This window comes from Phaethon aethereus (genome assembly GCF_964289735.1).
Source record: "Phaethon aethereus genome assembly, chromosome: 1".
Classification (NCBI taxonomy): domain Eukaryota; kingdom Metazoa; phylum Chordata; class Aves; order Phaethontiformes; family Phaethontidae; genus Phaethon; species Phaethon aethereus.
Window position 1 is genome coordinate 216,269,794 of NC_138575.1, and position 13,787 is coordinate 216,283,580.

Sequence of the window (13,787 nt, forward strand, 5' to 3'; positions counted from 1 at the left end):
AATAAGAGTATTTTTGGTTGGGAGGTATTTGTTTTTTGTTCTTAACACTGTCTCAGCTTGTTATTTCCATCTTCTGACCTGTTACTCTCCTTATTTAATTTAGAAGGATTATAATGAGTTGGAGGGGGAAGAGCCTCAGCCCTGTTGCCCTCAGAGCATCAGTTGAAATAACTCTTAAAAAAAAAAAAAAAGCTTTGCTATGATAAACTCTCAAGCAGAGACAGCTCTGCAGAAGTCTCCAATAACTGCAGAATCTTAACTTCTTGCCTCCAAAGGCCAGTATTCCAAGATTAAAACTGAGATAAGCTAGCAGGGCAGCGTAAGAAATCTGTGCCAAAATTAAATCCATGACTGTTTGGGGGCTCAGAGGATGCCTTTTCAGGCTGTTCATATGGCACTACTTTTACACACACATTCCAAAAGTGCACTGGAAAGACGGTGCCATTTTTTTCCCATAGGTTACACAAAAATCCTTATATGAGTACAATGATTTACAAAGGAAGACAATATCACATGGATGAAACAACAAAGTGGGCTTGTGCAACTTATCCATTGCATGAACTGCAGCCATTTTAAATACCATGAAGCAAACTTTTAATAATTTGTTTTCAGGTTTCAGGGTCACCCTGCTTTTATGAAGCATACTTTTACAGAATAAGGACTTACTATGTGCAGTTTGAGAGGTTATTTTCTTTCCTCATTACACATATAGCACATTAGACATATGCTTATACATGGCTTGGAGACTAACCTGCAGACCAGAAAAGTTACTACACAGATTTAGAGAGTACTTAATAAAAAAAAAGTCAAGCTAGGCTTCATCTACCTTCTCCATTTATGTCCTTTCCTTCAGCAAACTAGCTAACAACAGAGCCCAAGGGAGAAATCAAAACAAATCAAGTTACTCAGAGACTTTAAAGCTAAACACAGTTCACATTGCTGTGGCATGGTGCTATCCTCCACAGACCTAATGGCCAATCATGGAATGGTTTGGGCTGGAAGAGACCTTTAAAGGTCATCTAGTCCAATCCCAAGGTACATGCTAGTTTTACATTGCTCATGAGTTTAGGAGAAGGAACTTCTAGAGGGATCAAGTAGCTATCAATCGAGACAGTCCTTTTATAGGATGCAGATTTCACTCTTCACTCTACATTCACAGCAAAGAAAGGACACTGAGCCAGTCCCAACGCCCACAATAAGACGGGCCATTCTCACCTATCACCCAGCCTCTCCTTCACCCTTGTATGGACAGAAATGAAAAGGCTTATTTGAACGCATCAGCTCTATCGGGATTTGAATACCTAAAGCTTCTTGTTGAAAGTACTGTCAACAAGTCAGTCCCTCCTTGGTGAGTAAACAACTTCCCTGTCTCGAATCAGCCACACACATCTGAGGCTGCCAGGAGATGAGGTCACCACTGGCATTTTTAATGCCAAGACTCAACAGTCCATAGCATTACTGGGCAATTTAAAGTTTGGCCCTTACTCTTGCTTATAACTCTCTGCTTCTCTAAGAGCCAAAACAAGCACTTCTCATATGCTGCAGGTCTTCCAAGTTGGAGCAGGAACACAGCAGTAGCTTCCCTCTGTCCTCAAGCAAATACATTACTCAGGTATGAGCCAAGTCCTCATTGCTCAGCCAGTTTATGAACACAGGCAGCAGGAACAGTGGAAATATGGCACGCAAGAACTTTTTACACAGATGACTGCTTATCCCTTTCACCTTCTTTCCCACGTGTTATTTGTCTTCTCAGAAGAGATGCTCCTTCGGGCTAGGGACTGGCTTTTCAGCTGTTTGTACAGCCTGCAGGGCAGCAGAGCTCTGACCCCAGCTAGTGCTTCAGGGCAGCATGACAGCACATGCCAAGGGAGGTTCTTTAGTGAGAAGGTACTGAGTCACAGGACAATTATTCAATGTCCTCACCCTGTTTGATTCAATCCTTTTACCCCAGATTCAATCCTTTTACTCCTTTCCCCTTTGTATTCATCCACTGAAACTAAGGTGTGGTGGACACCTTTACAAGTCAGCTCAGACCAGTAAATCACTGCAGAAGTAGACAGGCTCGCAGGCCTCTCAGCTGTGTCAGCCTACTTACCTGCCTGTTGGACCCTCCGATCTGCGGTCAACTAACATAAGCAGGACAAAGAGGCACGGATTTGTCATGGCTCTAGACTCATTAAATGTCACCCATGGCCAACGCAGCTGTCAGGTTGGCTGGAAGTGAATGTCAGGCACCTTGCTCCCACCCTTGCGTGCTGCCTATGGAAGTCAGTGTACCTTAACTCCATCTCAACAGGCCTTCTAGACTTTGGGAGATAACAAAGGTATAAATGTGCTCTCAATTTACACAGTACTTCCTTTACAAATGGCCTGTCTGTCTGATAGGGCTTGTATGGTAAGAAGTGACAGAAGCTCACAGCAGCTGAATTACAAACTACTTTTGCCTTCTCTTCTCACCTTGGTAGCACTTGACCTTTGTTAGCTTGGCTTACTCGCCTCTTCAAGAGACGTATTTAGCCTCTCAGTCCTGTCTTTTGGGGAACTAAGAACAACATAAATATTAAAGCTATTCCCAGACACTCTCCAGACAAATAAAGAAGCAGATTTCCATTATCAGAGAGACAATTAATTCTAGGTCTTGGCAGAGAAAAAAGCTTTTAAGAAGCCTGCATTCACCAACACATCATAGACTTGTTGCAAAAACACTGAAGCTACAAATGGGAATTTTTACAATGCTACTTGAATTCTCAAGCTCTGCTATGAGCAGACCTTAGCAGTAGTATCAAACTGCTTATACTGTGTAGGCCTGTTTCACTGCAAGACATTAGACTGTGGTTTACCTTGAGAGGAATTGTGGAGAAAAATCAGACTGCAGCCATGCTTTTCCACCGCTATGTACACCTCCCAGCACACCGCAACAGGATTAGAAGCCAACAGTTCATTCCCCGCAGCTCCCCAGTCAACAGAAAGGCTAACCAAGTTGTCATTACGTTATTTTCCTCTTGGTGACCAAAGAACTAGTAGGCACCCAGATTAAGATTCAGATTGCAGGCTCAGTTGCCAAGTTTGCAATTAGGAGAAAATGCAATAACAGCTTTACATATGATGTAAGCATGTATTCTGGAGTCCCTCCATGGTCTGTTAAAATGCCAGTTAGCCTATGCTGCAGTTTTCAGAGTGAAACAGCCTGAAGTTATAATAAAGCTAGTGCCTGTTTCTTCTACAGGAACGTTAAACTCAAGAAAACAAAGGTACACAGTTAAAAGGAATTAACTCTAAATTCATCTTTTAAAATAAGCCTGAGTTTCTCCACTACTTAATATGATTTTTTTTCCCCCATTTTTGATGGCAAGACGACAAATTTTTCATCCCACTAGGGCATTAAGTACATGCAGAATTACATTGAATGGGAATACAAAGCAACTGTTAGGCACTCCGCAAACAAACCAAAAATCTAACATGGGTATTAATTGGGTTGTTTCTCCGCACCTCCAGAATATCTGATAGTAGGCCAAATCACGTAGTACCTCTGTAAAGCAGGAAATCTGCTCTGATATAATCAATCCCTGTCAACCTTCCTATCAGCAAATCTGGAATGGTTTATGTTATGCTTTGTAGGCTAGTGTAATAGCTCATTGCATGTGAGGGCAAAGTGATGATTTCTGCTTCTTTTTTTGAAACAACAGTATCTAGCAATACATACCTATATCTAAAACTGTTCAGCTACACCTCAATGTTTCTTAATTCCTTCCCTTGTACCCCCTCTTATTCATTGTCCATATTACAAACCACCACAGAATTTGCAAGAACATAGAATAGAATAGAATCATGGAATCATTTAGGTTGGAAAAGACCTTTAAGATCATCGAGTCTGACTGTAAACCTAGCACTGCCAAGTCCACCACAAAACCATCATCTTTTAAATACCTCCAGGGATGTTGACTCAAGCACTTCCCTAGGCAGCCTGTTCCAATGCCTGACAAACCTTTTGGTGAAGAAATTTTTCCTAATATCCAACTGAAACCTCACCATTGACATTTTAATAACACCTTTTATTGCCTTATTCCTCAATTGACAGCTTAAACTGAGCTTTTTGGACAGAAGGTCTGTGTGGTGCCAACACATTCTGGGACTTCTTGTGGCAAACTAAGATGCGTTTAAATCAGGGTCTGCATTTGGCTCAGAGACAGATTTATTAGCATCTTACACCCCCTGTTCTGAACATATGAAAAAAGCACCCCAGTGACTGGTGGCGAAAGAAAAGCTTTTTGAAGCCTGATACCACCACCTTAGCTACAAATCCACTTCCAAAAGCTGTCCTGCAAATGAAATACCAAATGAGTGGAGAAGGATATTAAACCAGGCACTATAAGTGTCAGACTTGCTGATTACATTTTTTTTTTCTTCTTTGAGAGTGGAAAACAGCCGTAAGAGGGTTACAAGGCAAAACGAGTAAACATCCCACTTCACATGAGCATGCCTTGTTAGTCTGCACATATCTAGATAAGGTACAGGAAAAAAGTCTGTTCTGGCATTTGTTAGCAAACTACACCCAGAACATTTATAATGGGCAGTCCCAAGTTGGTAATACGGATTATTCCTTTTGCATGGTAGCTGCACACATATGATACTGGGGAGGAGAGGTTGCTAGAAAGTATGTGCATTCGCTCACAGGTTCTGCTCAAACACAGTGTTCCCAGTACTTTATAGGCTTTAAAAGTATGTGTATAAAGCATAAAACCAGCCCTGATCAAATGACAGCCCACAGGACACATCCAAGCAACTATAAATGAGCAGAAGAGCCTATATCATAGCTTTCTTCAGGCCACCAGCAAGGGCATCTCCAAGAAATTGATGCTGTGCTAAAGAATAGGTTGCATTTTAGGATTTCAGGCAACCTACAAATCAAGACTTATCTGCTCTAAAGACAAAGCCTTCAGTTTGGTACCCAATAATACAACACAGTCCCAGGCACAAATATGTGATAGATCTTACCAAGACAGTTTTTGTACTGTAGGGAAAACCATACTTACTGGGGGAGTACTCAACTTAGAGGTTAAAAAGCCTTATTAGTATCCACTTTTTCCCTTAAGCACACTCTTCTACCATACGACATAAGATCCATCCACCCTGCTTCACTAGCTGTTCCAAACAAGCATCATCCAGTCAAATAATCCATCTGCTACTAGTAGACAAGTTAGCAATCAATACTGGGAAGAAAAGGTATCAGCCCAGTTCCCAGTACAGTCCGATGCCATGTCTGTTACCAAGACCAGTAAGTAAGGTCTCTTCCCGACCCCTCGTTACCTCACCAAATTAAGATGAAAACAGTCCTGCTTTTCTTAATGGCTTTTCACAAGGTGGGCCGAGACCAAGGCAGTTCACCATTACTTTGGTCTGACAAACCTGTCAGAAACCATAGAGGATGCAGAAGAGCTTTCTGGAGGATATATAGGCCCCCTGCTTTTTTTGTCTGTCCAGTGACAAATGGAGACTTCAGTAAAAGAGGACTTCCCTCAGAACAGGGTGGGTTTGTTTCGTTGGGTTTTTTAAATGTGTCTCTGGAGAGCAACAACCAACCTCCTCACCAAACCCAGAATCATTCTTATGTCAGCTGGCTTTATTAAAAAAGATAAATAATGACATGCACACTTTGCCAGAGAAAAAAATTGCTCTATTTCCTCAACAGTCACTGTGTTTGGAAAGTCACATTTGGTGCTAAGCAATGTCCGTATGGGGGAACTCATCCAGAAGACATGAGCCTATTCTTTTCCATCCAGACAGGTGCACCTTACAGCCCAAAGAGGAAAGTTCCCATCTGGGTGTATTTAGGTACTTACCTACCTAAGTAATCAGCAGCTGTGAGTGCCACTTGATACTTTGATTATTGCAAAATGTCTCAGAAATCCTGCCCCATTAACACATTGAACCAAGCTTTAAAAAAAAAAAAAAAGAAGCCATTTTTAAACTGCTAAACCTAAAAAAGGAATAAAAAAAACATTGACCAAGTTTCATTTATTTGAAAAAAGGTTGTTGCTGAATTGTCATGCTGGATCCCTCTGTCTTTGGCAATGGGAAATGTATCTGAGCTGCTTTCATCTCATGCAACCACTACACAAAGCCAAGCACAGGAAGGAAGGTATGGGCAGCAGGCAACTATAGTCTTATCCTCAAGCTCCTTTGGGGGAATACTCCAGGTTGTTCACAGGGTGATGGAGCATTTTCTTCTTCAGCAGATCTGCCCAGCCAGGAAGAAGTCAGTCAACTAAGGGCATGAAGAAAGAGCTTACAGAATGTCCTGATTTGGCTAAAGGCAAACTCCAAGTGCAGAGTCTCATGCGTACACTTTGACCACCAGCACATTATACTTACAAACAAGGAAGCCTGTTAAAAATTAATCAGAAGTCCCTGGTATGACCACTAGACACAGGTATATGATTTCAGAAGTAGTTATAAAAATAGCATGAGTTTCCATTAATAACAATTAATTTCCATTTCTCCTATAATATGTCCGAGCAATGTGTGACAGCAACTTCTGTTTGACAACAGGAGATATGATCTCTCAGTTTGAATTTTCAGCAAAAGAGTTCAAGCCACCTAATTCTTAGTCTTGCAATAAATCAACCTACAGAGATTTTTTTTTATCACTAAGGGTAGAATTAATTTCAGATTAAAAAGCTTTGCTCACATTGTAAGCAAGCTTCTTGTTGACCCAAAAATAAAAGAATTAAATATGTTGCAAAGTGAGTTTGATTTTTTTTTTTAATGTGTTTTTAGAGTCAGCTCCACAAGAATTGTAGGCTTTATTTTCTTATTAGCCACACTGGCTTGTTACTGGACTAATTTGAATCCACTGAGGCTTAAGGATAACACCAGTACCCTGAGAAGCACCTCAGAATCACATTGCTAGAGGGGATGCTCTGACAGGATCTTAACATATTCTTAGCTCTAAATTTAGAGAAAGTTATTGTTATTTGTGCCAACCTCAATCCAGAGCCCAAGCAAGCTTTCAAAAAAGATTCAGTGAGGATCAGAAGGGATGATGTCCAGCCTAAGAAACCTCAATTAAACACACAAGGTGCCATTCTGTTTACTGGTCAGGACAGAAGGCAGAGCACATACAAAGAGGTCCTGCCTTGCCTGTAAGCCACACCTCTTCCACATGTTATTTTTCCATTCATTTACAGATGACCAAACTTTTATCATGAAGTAGTGTAAATAATATATTGTCCTGGTTTCAGCCAGGATAGAGCTGGTTTTCTTCACAGAAGCTAGCATGAGGATATGTTTTGGATTTGGGATGAGAAACTGTTGATAATGTGCTGATGTTTTGGGTTGTAGCTGAGCAGTCAAGGACAGTCCAGCTTCTCGTGCTGGGCTGCCAGTGAGGAGGCTGGGGGTGTACGGGGAGCCGGGAGGGGACACAACCAGGACAGCTGACCCAGACTGTACAAAGGGATATTCCATACCATATGACGTCATGCCCAGTACATAAACTGGAGTTGGCCGGGGGGCAGAAATTGCTGCTCGGGGATGGGCTGTCGATCGCCGGGTGGTGAGCAATTGCTGTATTGGGCATCACTCGTTCTTGTCCATTCCTTTGCTGCTATTATTATTGTTGTGATCATTGTTGTTTCCTTCTCTCTTGCTGTCCTATTAAACTGTTTTTATCTCAACCCATGAGTTTTTCCCAATTCTCTCCCCCATCCCACTGGGGGAGGGAGCAAGCAGCTGCGTGGTGCTTAGTTGCCGGCTGGGGCTAAACCACGACATCTATATTAAGGGGTTTATAAGACAAAGGGGTGCAGAACAGGTAAAAATAAACAATTTTCTAGAGATTTAGCTTTAAAAAGAGTCCCTAGGTATTGTATGGTAATAAGAAAGAGTGATACTTCAAAATTATGAACTTATAATTGGTCCCTAGTTACCTAACTATGCAGACACTACACCAAGCTGACACAATCACTTGAGTGGATACTGAGGTATTTCTGGAAGAAATACCCTGGAGGCAAAGTAGAAAAAATGTGTAATTAGTTTCAGAAAAAAGAAGGTTAGCTTTGACAGCACCTCTAAGACAGCAACTCTAAACTCTTCTATCTTCAATCAGCCCTTTAAACTTGTTCAAAACCATCTCCAACCAAGAACCTTCCCTCTGTTAAGTGCACCCTCAAAACTGTTACATCTAACAGAAAAGTATTTTATGAAGATGTTAAGAACATATTATTGTGACAGTCATTGAATGTCATTTTCAACGGTAAGCCCAGTTCCCCCAACGCCAATGTTCAACTCATCCCAATACCTTAAATATATCCCATCCTAAGAAAGAAAAATCACCACAAAAAAAAGCCTTCCTTTGACAGTCTACAATGAGGAAAACTGCCTTGAAAAGTGACTGAAGAGGATATCTGTTAAAGCTGACCAGAATCAAAAAAACAACAGCCACGTACTCCCACTGAACATTATGAGAAAGGTTAAGTGTACATAGCACCCAGCAGAATCAGACCCCTGAAGCTTTCTCTTTTTTTGCAATGCCACACCAATGTATGCATTAAAGGGGTTTGGCACACAGCGGTCACCACCCACCACACAAACAACTCTGCATCAGAATTTCCCTATCATTAACCTCCTTCAGTTTACACAAGGAGCAAACAATCCCCAGCACAGCCCACAAGAGCACTGCCAGGAGGCTCTGCTGGGAAGGGCTGGTAGCCACAGCAGGGAACCCTGTCGCAAAGGCAACCACAACAGCTTTCTGCCTCAGACACGCTGGTGCCAGGGGCCAGCCACTCCACCACAGAACAGTCACCCAACCACGAGCCAGAACTTCAGATATTTCAGTTCCACGTTACTGTCTCCAGAAAGGGCCCAAAACTATGCTAAGTCTGAACTACACAACTGAAAAAAGAGTTAGGGGCAATGCTGAAGCTACTGCCAGGAAATTCAGTTATGTGCTTAGTCCACTTGCTTGTTCAATACCTAAAACCCAGCTGGAACAGGGTATAGCAGATTTGACAACAACAACAAAATAAGTCAGTCAGCAATATGCTGAAAAACAGCTTCTAGTCTTGACAAACTGTCACTCAGCTCTTCCATTCTAGGCCTTTTTTCCCCTCCCTGGAAACACTGCCGTTCAGGAGCTGGCAACACCTCCTGGGGTAGTGAAGCAGAGAGAGGCATCTTCTTGCACTAGGAATAAAAAAAGGGTGCAATGTCTTTGATTTCCTTCCATCACCTTCTTGTCATCCAGGATTTCATGACCCTTTTACCCATGAGAAGACAACGTCAATACCCCTTTCATAGAATCACAGAATCTTTGAGTTGGAAGGGACTTTTCAAGGCCATCTAGTCCAACACCTCTGCAGTGAGCAGGGACATCTTCAACTAGACCAGGTTGCTCAGAGCCCCGTCCAACCTGACTTTGAATGGTTCCAGGGATGCAGCATCTACCACCTCTCTGGGCAACCTGGGCCAGGGTTTCACCACCCTCATCATGAAAAATTTCTTCCTTAGATCTAGTCTGAATCTGCCCTTTTTCTTTAAAACCATTACCCCTTGTCCTGTCACTACAGGCCCTGCTAGAAAGTCTGTCCCCATCTTTCTTCTATGCCCCCTTGAAGTCCTGGAAGGCTGCACTAAGGTCTCCCCGGAGCCTTCTCTTCTCCAGGCTGAACAACCCCAACTCTCCCAGCCTGGCCTCCCAGCAGAGCTGTTCCAGCCCTCGGAGCATTTCTGTGGCCTCCTCTGGCCCCGCTCCAACAGGTCCATGTCTTTCCTGTGCCGAGGGCTCCAGAGCTGGACGCAGCACTGCAGGTGGGGTTTCTTTCCTTTGGGACATACTGCAGCACAGATCAAAGAGGAAGCAGGCATGCTGTTCCCAAAACGATACCATTCCTAAAACTATCAGCCCGATTCAGATCAACACAAGAGGAGCCACGGGACAGGGCATACACTTATTACAGCATTCAACAAACCAGGAATTAAAGCAGACTGCTAAGGAGGCTGTGTGGGCCAGTCTAATCAGCACCGTTTTACTACAGATAAGCAATATTAGGAGCTGTTAGCAGAGAAGGGACTCCACCAGATGATTTGTAAAATTCCACTAGGAAATTGCTCAAAAAGGATTTTGTCATGTTACCAGTTTGTCTGCGCTCCAGGAACATGGCACAGTTTATTAAAACAACCTTCAAACCTCAGAATTTCTTCTAGAGGGAAGAAGTTAAAAGACTTCCATTATCTACACATAAACACAACACTTTGTCAGGGTGTGATGTTTGTATGTGACATTCAATCCCAGCTCTTTGAATCTCCGAGGTGTGCAAGGCTGTAGAATTCAAACTAAAATATTGCATCTCCTTGGCTGGAGATATAATTCAGTTAGTGTTTTAATATGTAATATATAAAAAGCAAGCTCCATGTGCCACATCAATGCAGAAAAATCAGTTTCATATGTAAGCTGCCAGCTTCTCAGAAGTTATAATATTCAGAAACCAGAAGAGACATTTTGTTGTAGAAACAAGCATGCTGATTACAGGCTGCTACAACCTGCAGTCCCTTGCATTTTCCACCACACCCTCTTGAACTAGAATTACAAATTACAAAAACAAAGTTATACAGACAAAAATACTTGTTGACAGCCCTTTCAGACCACTACTGAGAGTGGCTTTTTTCATTTTCTGTTCCAGGAAGGGTTCCTTTCCCCAGATACTGTTTTCAAACTCACATGTACAATTACTTTCCCTGAGTGGTTTCAGACCTGGCACTGCTGTACCAGCCCAAGACTAAAGCCAGTATTTTTCTACCTAGAGTAAAGAAAAGAAAATGCCCATTCTGTTACAGCAATGTCAGCTTTCTGCTTTTTGAAGGAGGAGACAAAACTATGTGGTGAGAACATCTCCTCAGGTTGCAGTAAGATAGCAGGAAAACAATTTGGAACACTGCCTGTAATGAATTTACCTTCAGTCTTCAGTGAAGCAAATGCCTTGAGAGGAGAAGCCTTTTTAACCAGAAGCTACTGATTTGCCTTTTATTGCTCTTACACTGAAAGAAGCAAGAGGAGTAACTCAGAACATGATCACCACATGACCCCAAGCCTGCACAAGCATACACAGCAAAATGAACAGCACTCTTGGGGCAAGTGGCAGGCTGCTGCTTCATTTGCTTTGGGGTATGCCTACACAGAAGGCTTTTGTTAAAAAAATATTTCGCAGCAGAAGAGAAGCAACACAGACACATCATGGTTGGAATAATTTCATAACAGTTAAATAGGAAATACATGTCTTTATGAGGAACATCACAATGAGAAAGAATCCTAGAGAAAATGGGAAGATTAATGATAGGAAAGGGGTAATGGCTTTAAACTGAAGGAGAGTAAATCTACATTAGATATAAGACAGAAATTCTTCACTATGAGAGTGGTGAAACACTGGAACAGGCTGCCCAGAGAAGTTGTGGATACCCCATCCCTGGAAGCATTCAAGGCTAGGCTGGATAGGGCTTTGAGCCAGCAGAAGCTGTCCCTGTCCATGGCAGGAACTAGATGATCTTTAAAGGTCCCTTCTAACTGAAACCATTCTATGATTACTGAATCAATGAGAGAAAATCCTGCCTAGAGACCTGTAAACATCTATTTGTGTTGCAGCACTTTGACCTTTCAGCATCTGAGGCTCCTTCTTTCATTATTCGGCCACTTGTAATTTTGTGTACCCGTAACAGATACTTTTCTTCACACTGTGAAAAAAGCCTGACTACTGAAGTCCTCATTCTTGAGCGGGTAGCTATCTGATTAGCTGAAACCACTATGCAACTGCTATTTGTACATGTGTAGTTGGCTCTGTCAATGTCAAATCATCTGGACAATGCTGCTTTCCATGCATACATCTCTACCCATGGCACTTACCCTAATGGTAGCTCTAGGAAAACCTCCCAGCACACAAAACACTCTAGAAAAACGACACATTGCTCTGTCTGTGATACCACAAAGAAAACAGGGAGCAATTTTCTGCTTTAGCCATGGATTGCAAGGACTTCTCTTGGCAACGGAGCATAGTGTTAGTACCTCCTCTGGACTGCAGCTCCAGTGCTCCACATATTTGGGGTATAACTTCACCACTCCGACATATTGCTGATTTGCATCTATACTGCCTTTTTTGTTCCTTTGAAACAAATCCCCCACTTAGTTCATTTTGCGGAAGTTTTGATACTTGCAAACTGAATCCATTTCTGAGGAAACCAAACCAGGTGCATGTCAAGCCAGGTGTGTACCAAGTATGCTTGGCCCCTTAGGGAATTGTAAGGGTCCAAATCAACAGTTAGTCTTTTGGCTAGTAATGAATCATTTGTGCAGTAGAGGCATTTCATCCAGAGACTAAGACTATGCTAAATCTAGTCCGGAATAAAAAACTCCAAACCACATATACTGTGGAATACGAGGCCCGCTGCATCGACTGTTTTTATCTACTCCTGTGCTCTGAATAACTCAGTATATGACCTGTGTAGGTCTTCCCAGGACAGCCCAGGGCACTAGAATCCTTACCTGACTCTCTCTTCTTCAGCTCTTTTAAGCTCTGCATCCCGTTGCAGCACCTTCATTATTGCCTCTTGTTCCTCCTCTGTTAGGAAGCTTAGGTCGATCATCTTGTTGTGTGTGTAGGGGCTGGTAAAGTGTCCAGGAAGATCTTAAATCCTGCTGAGGAGGATAGTCTTGTAGTCCACTTTAAAGGTATCGAAGAAAAGTCTTTTTCAGCAAGCACTGAGAAAGTTAGACCAGGTTACAGTCAGTGGTTTAAAGAGCCCCAAATATTGGCTTCTTGCAGTAGAGTATGTACGTGCTTCCCTAGATGACAGAGGTTTGTGAAAGTGTTGCATTCTTGCTTGCCATCGCAATGATGTCTTCTCAGCTTGTCCTCTTAGCTCTGCTTCCTGAAGTAACAGTTCATTGACCCAGCATATCCAGTGTTTCAGAACAAATAAAACGTCCCCTAAAAAAGAGACAAGGAAGAACAAGCTGTAATATCAGGGAAGTAGATTATGTATGCATTTTTAATTAAAAGAAACTAGTTTTTCAGTGTGATTAAACTACTTTGTGAAGTTCAAATGGTCACTTCAAGTCAAACCTGTATTACAGGCCTCTTGAACAAGGTGGCTGTGAAAATGTATTCTTTTCCAATATGACAACTCACACCCTAAAACACAGAATCAAGTGTCATTCAAATGATACATTTTAAAATAAGTGCATTTTAAATTGTCCTTTAAGTCAGCAGAACAATTTAGAGGAGAGAGAAGGGGGAAAAACCAACCAACCATAACAACAACAAAATCAAGAACACTTACCACATTCAAAGTAAAAAAAAAAACAAAGTGTGTAGTCACAAGTACTGACTTTATATTCAAGAGCGCACAAGAAATCTGTGTATATGGCTATCATACGCAGATAGACAAGAGCCAGATACTGCTGCAGTGAGGCAGCCCAACATGCATCTGCAGTTTTCACCTTCTGCCAGCATAGGCTTGGAGTCCATGAACTCTCTTCACAGGGCCTAGAAGTTGGGTTTTGTTTATTTAAAGAAAGGTTGCCTAAACTCCAGGAACGGAAGACTTAAAGAGAGAGAAAAAAAATCAACCACTTGGGCTAAAACTCATGAGCTTGCTATGCTAGTTTACTTACCATTAGCACATTTCTAGGACACCATCTTTGGCAAGCCACCAACCAAACAGAGCAAAAGACCATCCCACAAGGGCAAATCATTGAACTTTTGGACCCTACCCTGCTCCTACCAAGCTGTGTGCCT

The 13,787-nt window shown here is 42.1% G+C and overlaps 1 protein-coding gene across 2 annotated transcripts in view; it reads right to left on the reverse strand.

Annotated features, from left to right (window-relative positions):
• Positions 1-12,633, reverse strand: part of SYTL2 (synaptotagmin like 2) — a gene marked incomplete at both ends in the record, with an annotated part of 43,689 nt that extends 31,056 nt beyond the window's left edge. For both annotated transcript variants that reach the window (XM_082014275.1, XM_082014274.1), the window contains one exon: positions 12,533-12,633. In XM_082014275.1, the coding sequence (XP_081870401.1) occupies positions 12,533-12,633 (101 nt within the window). The remainder of the gene's footprint in view (positions 1-12,532) is intronic.
• Between the last annotated feature and the right edge of the window lie 1,154 nt (positions 12,634-13,787).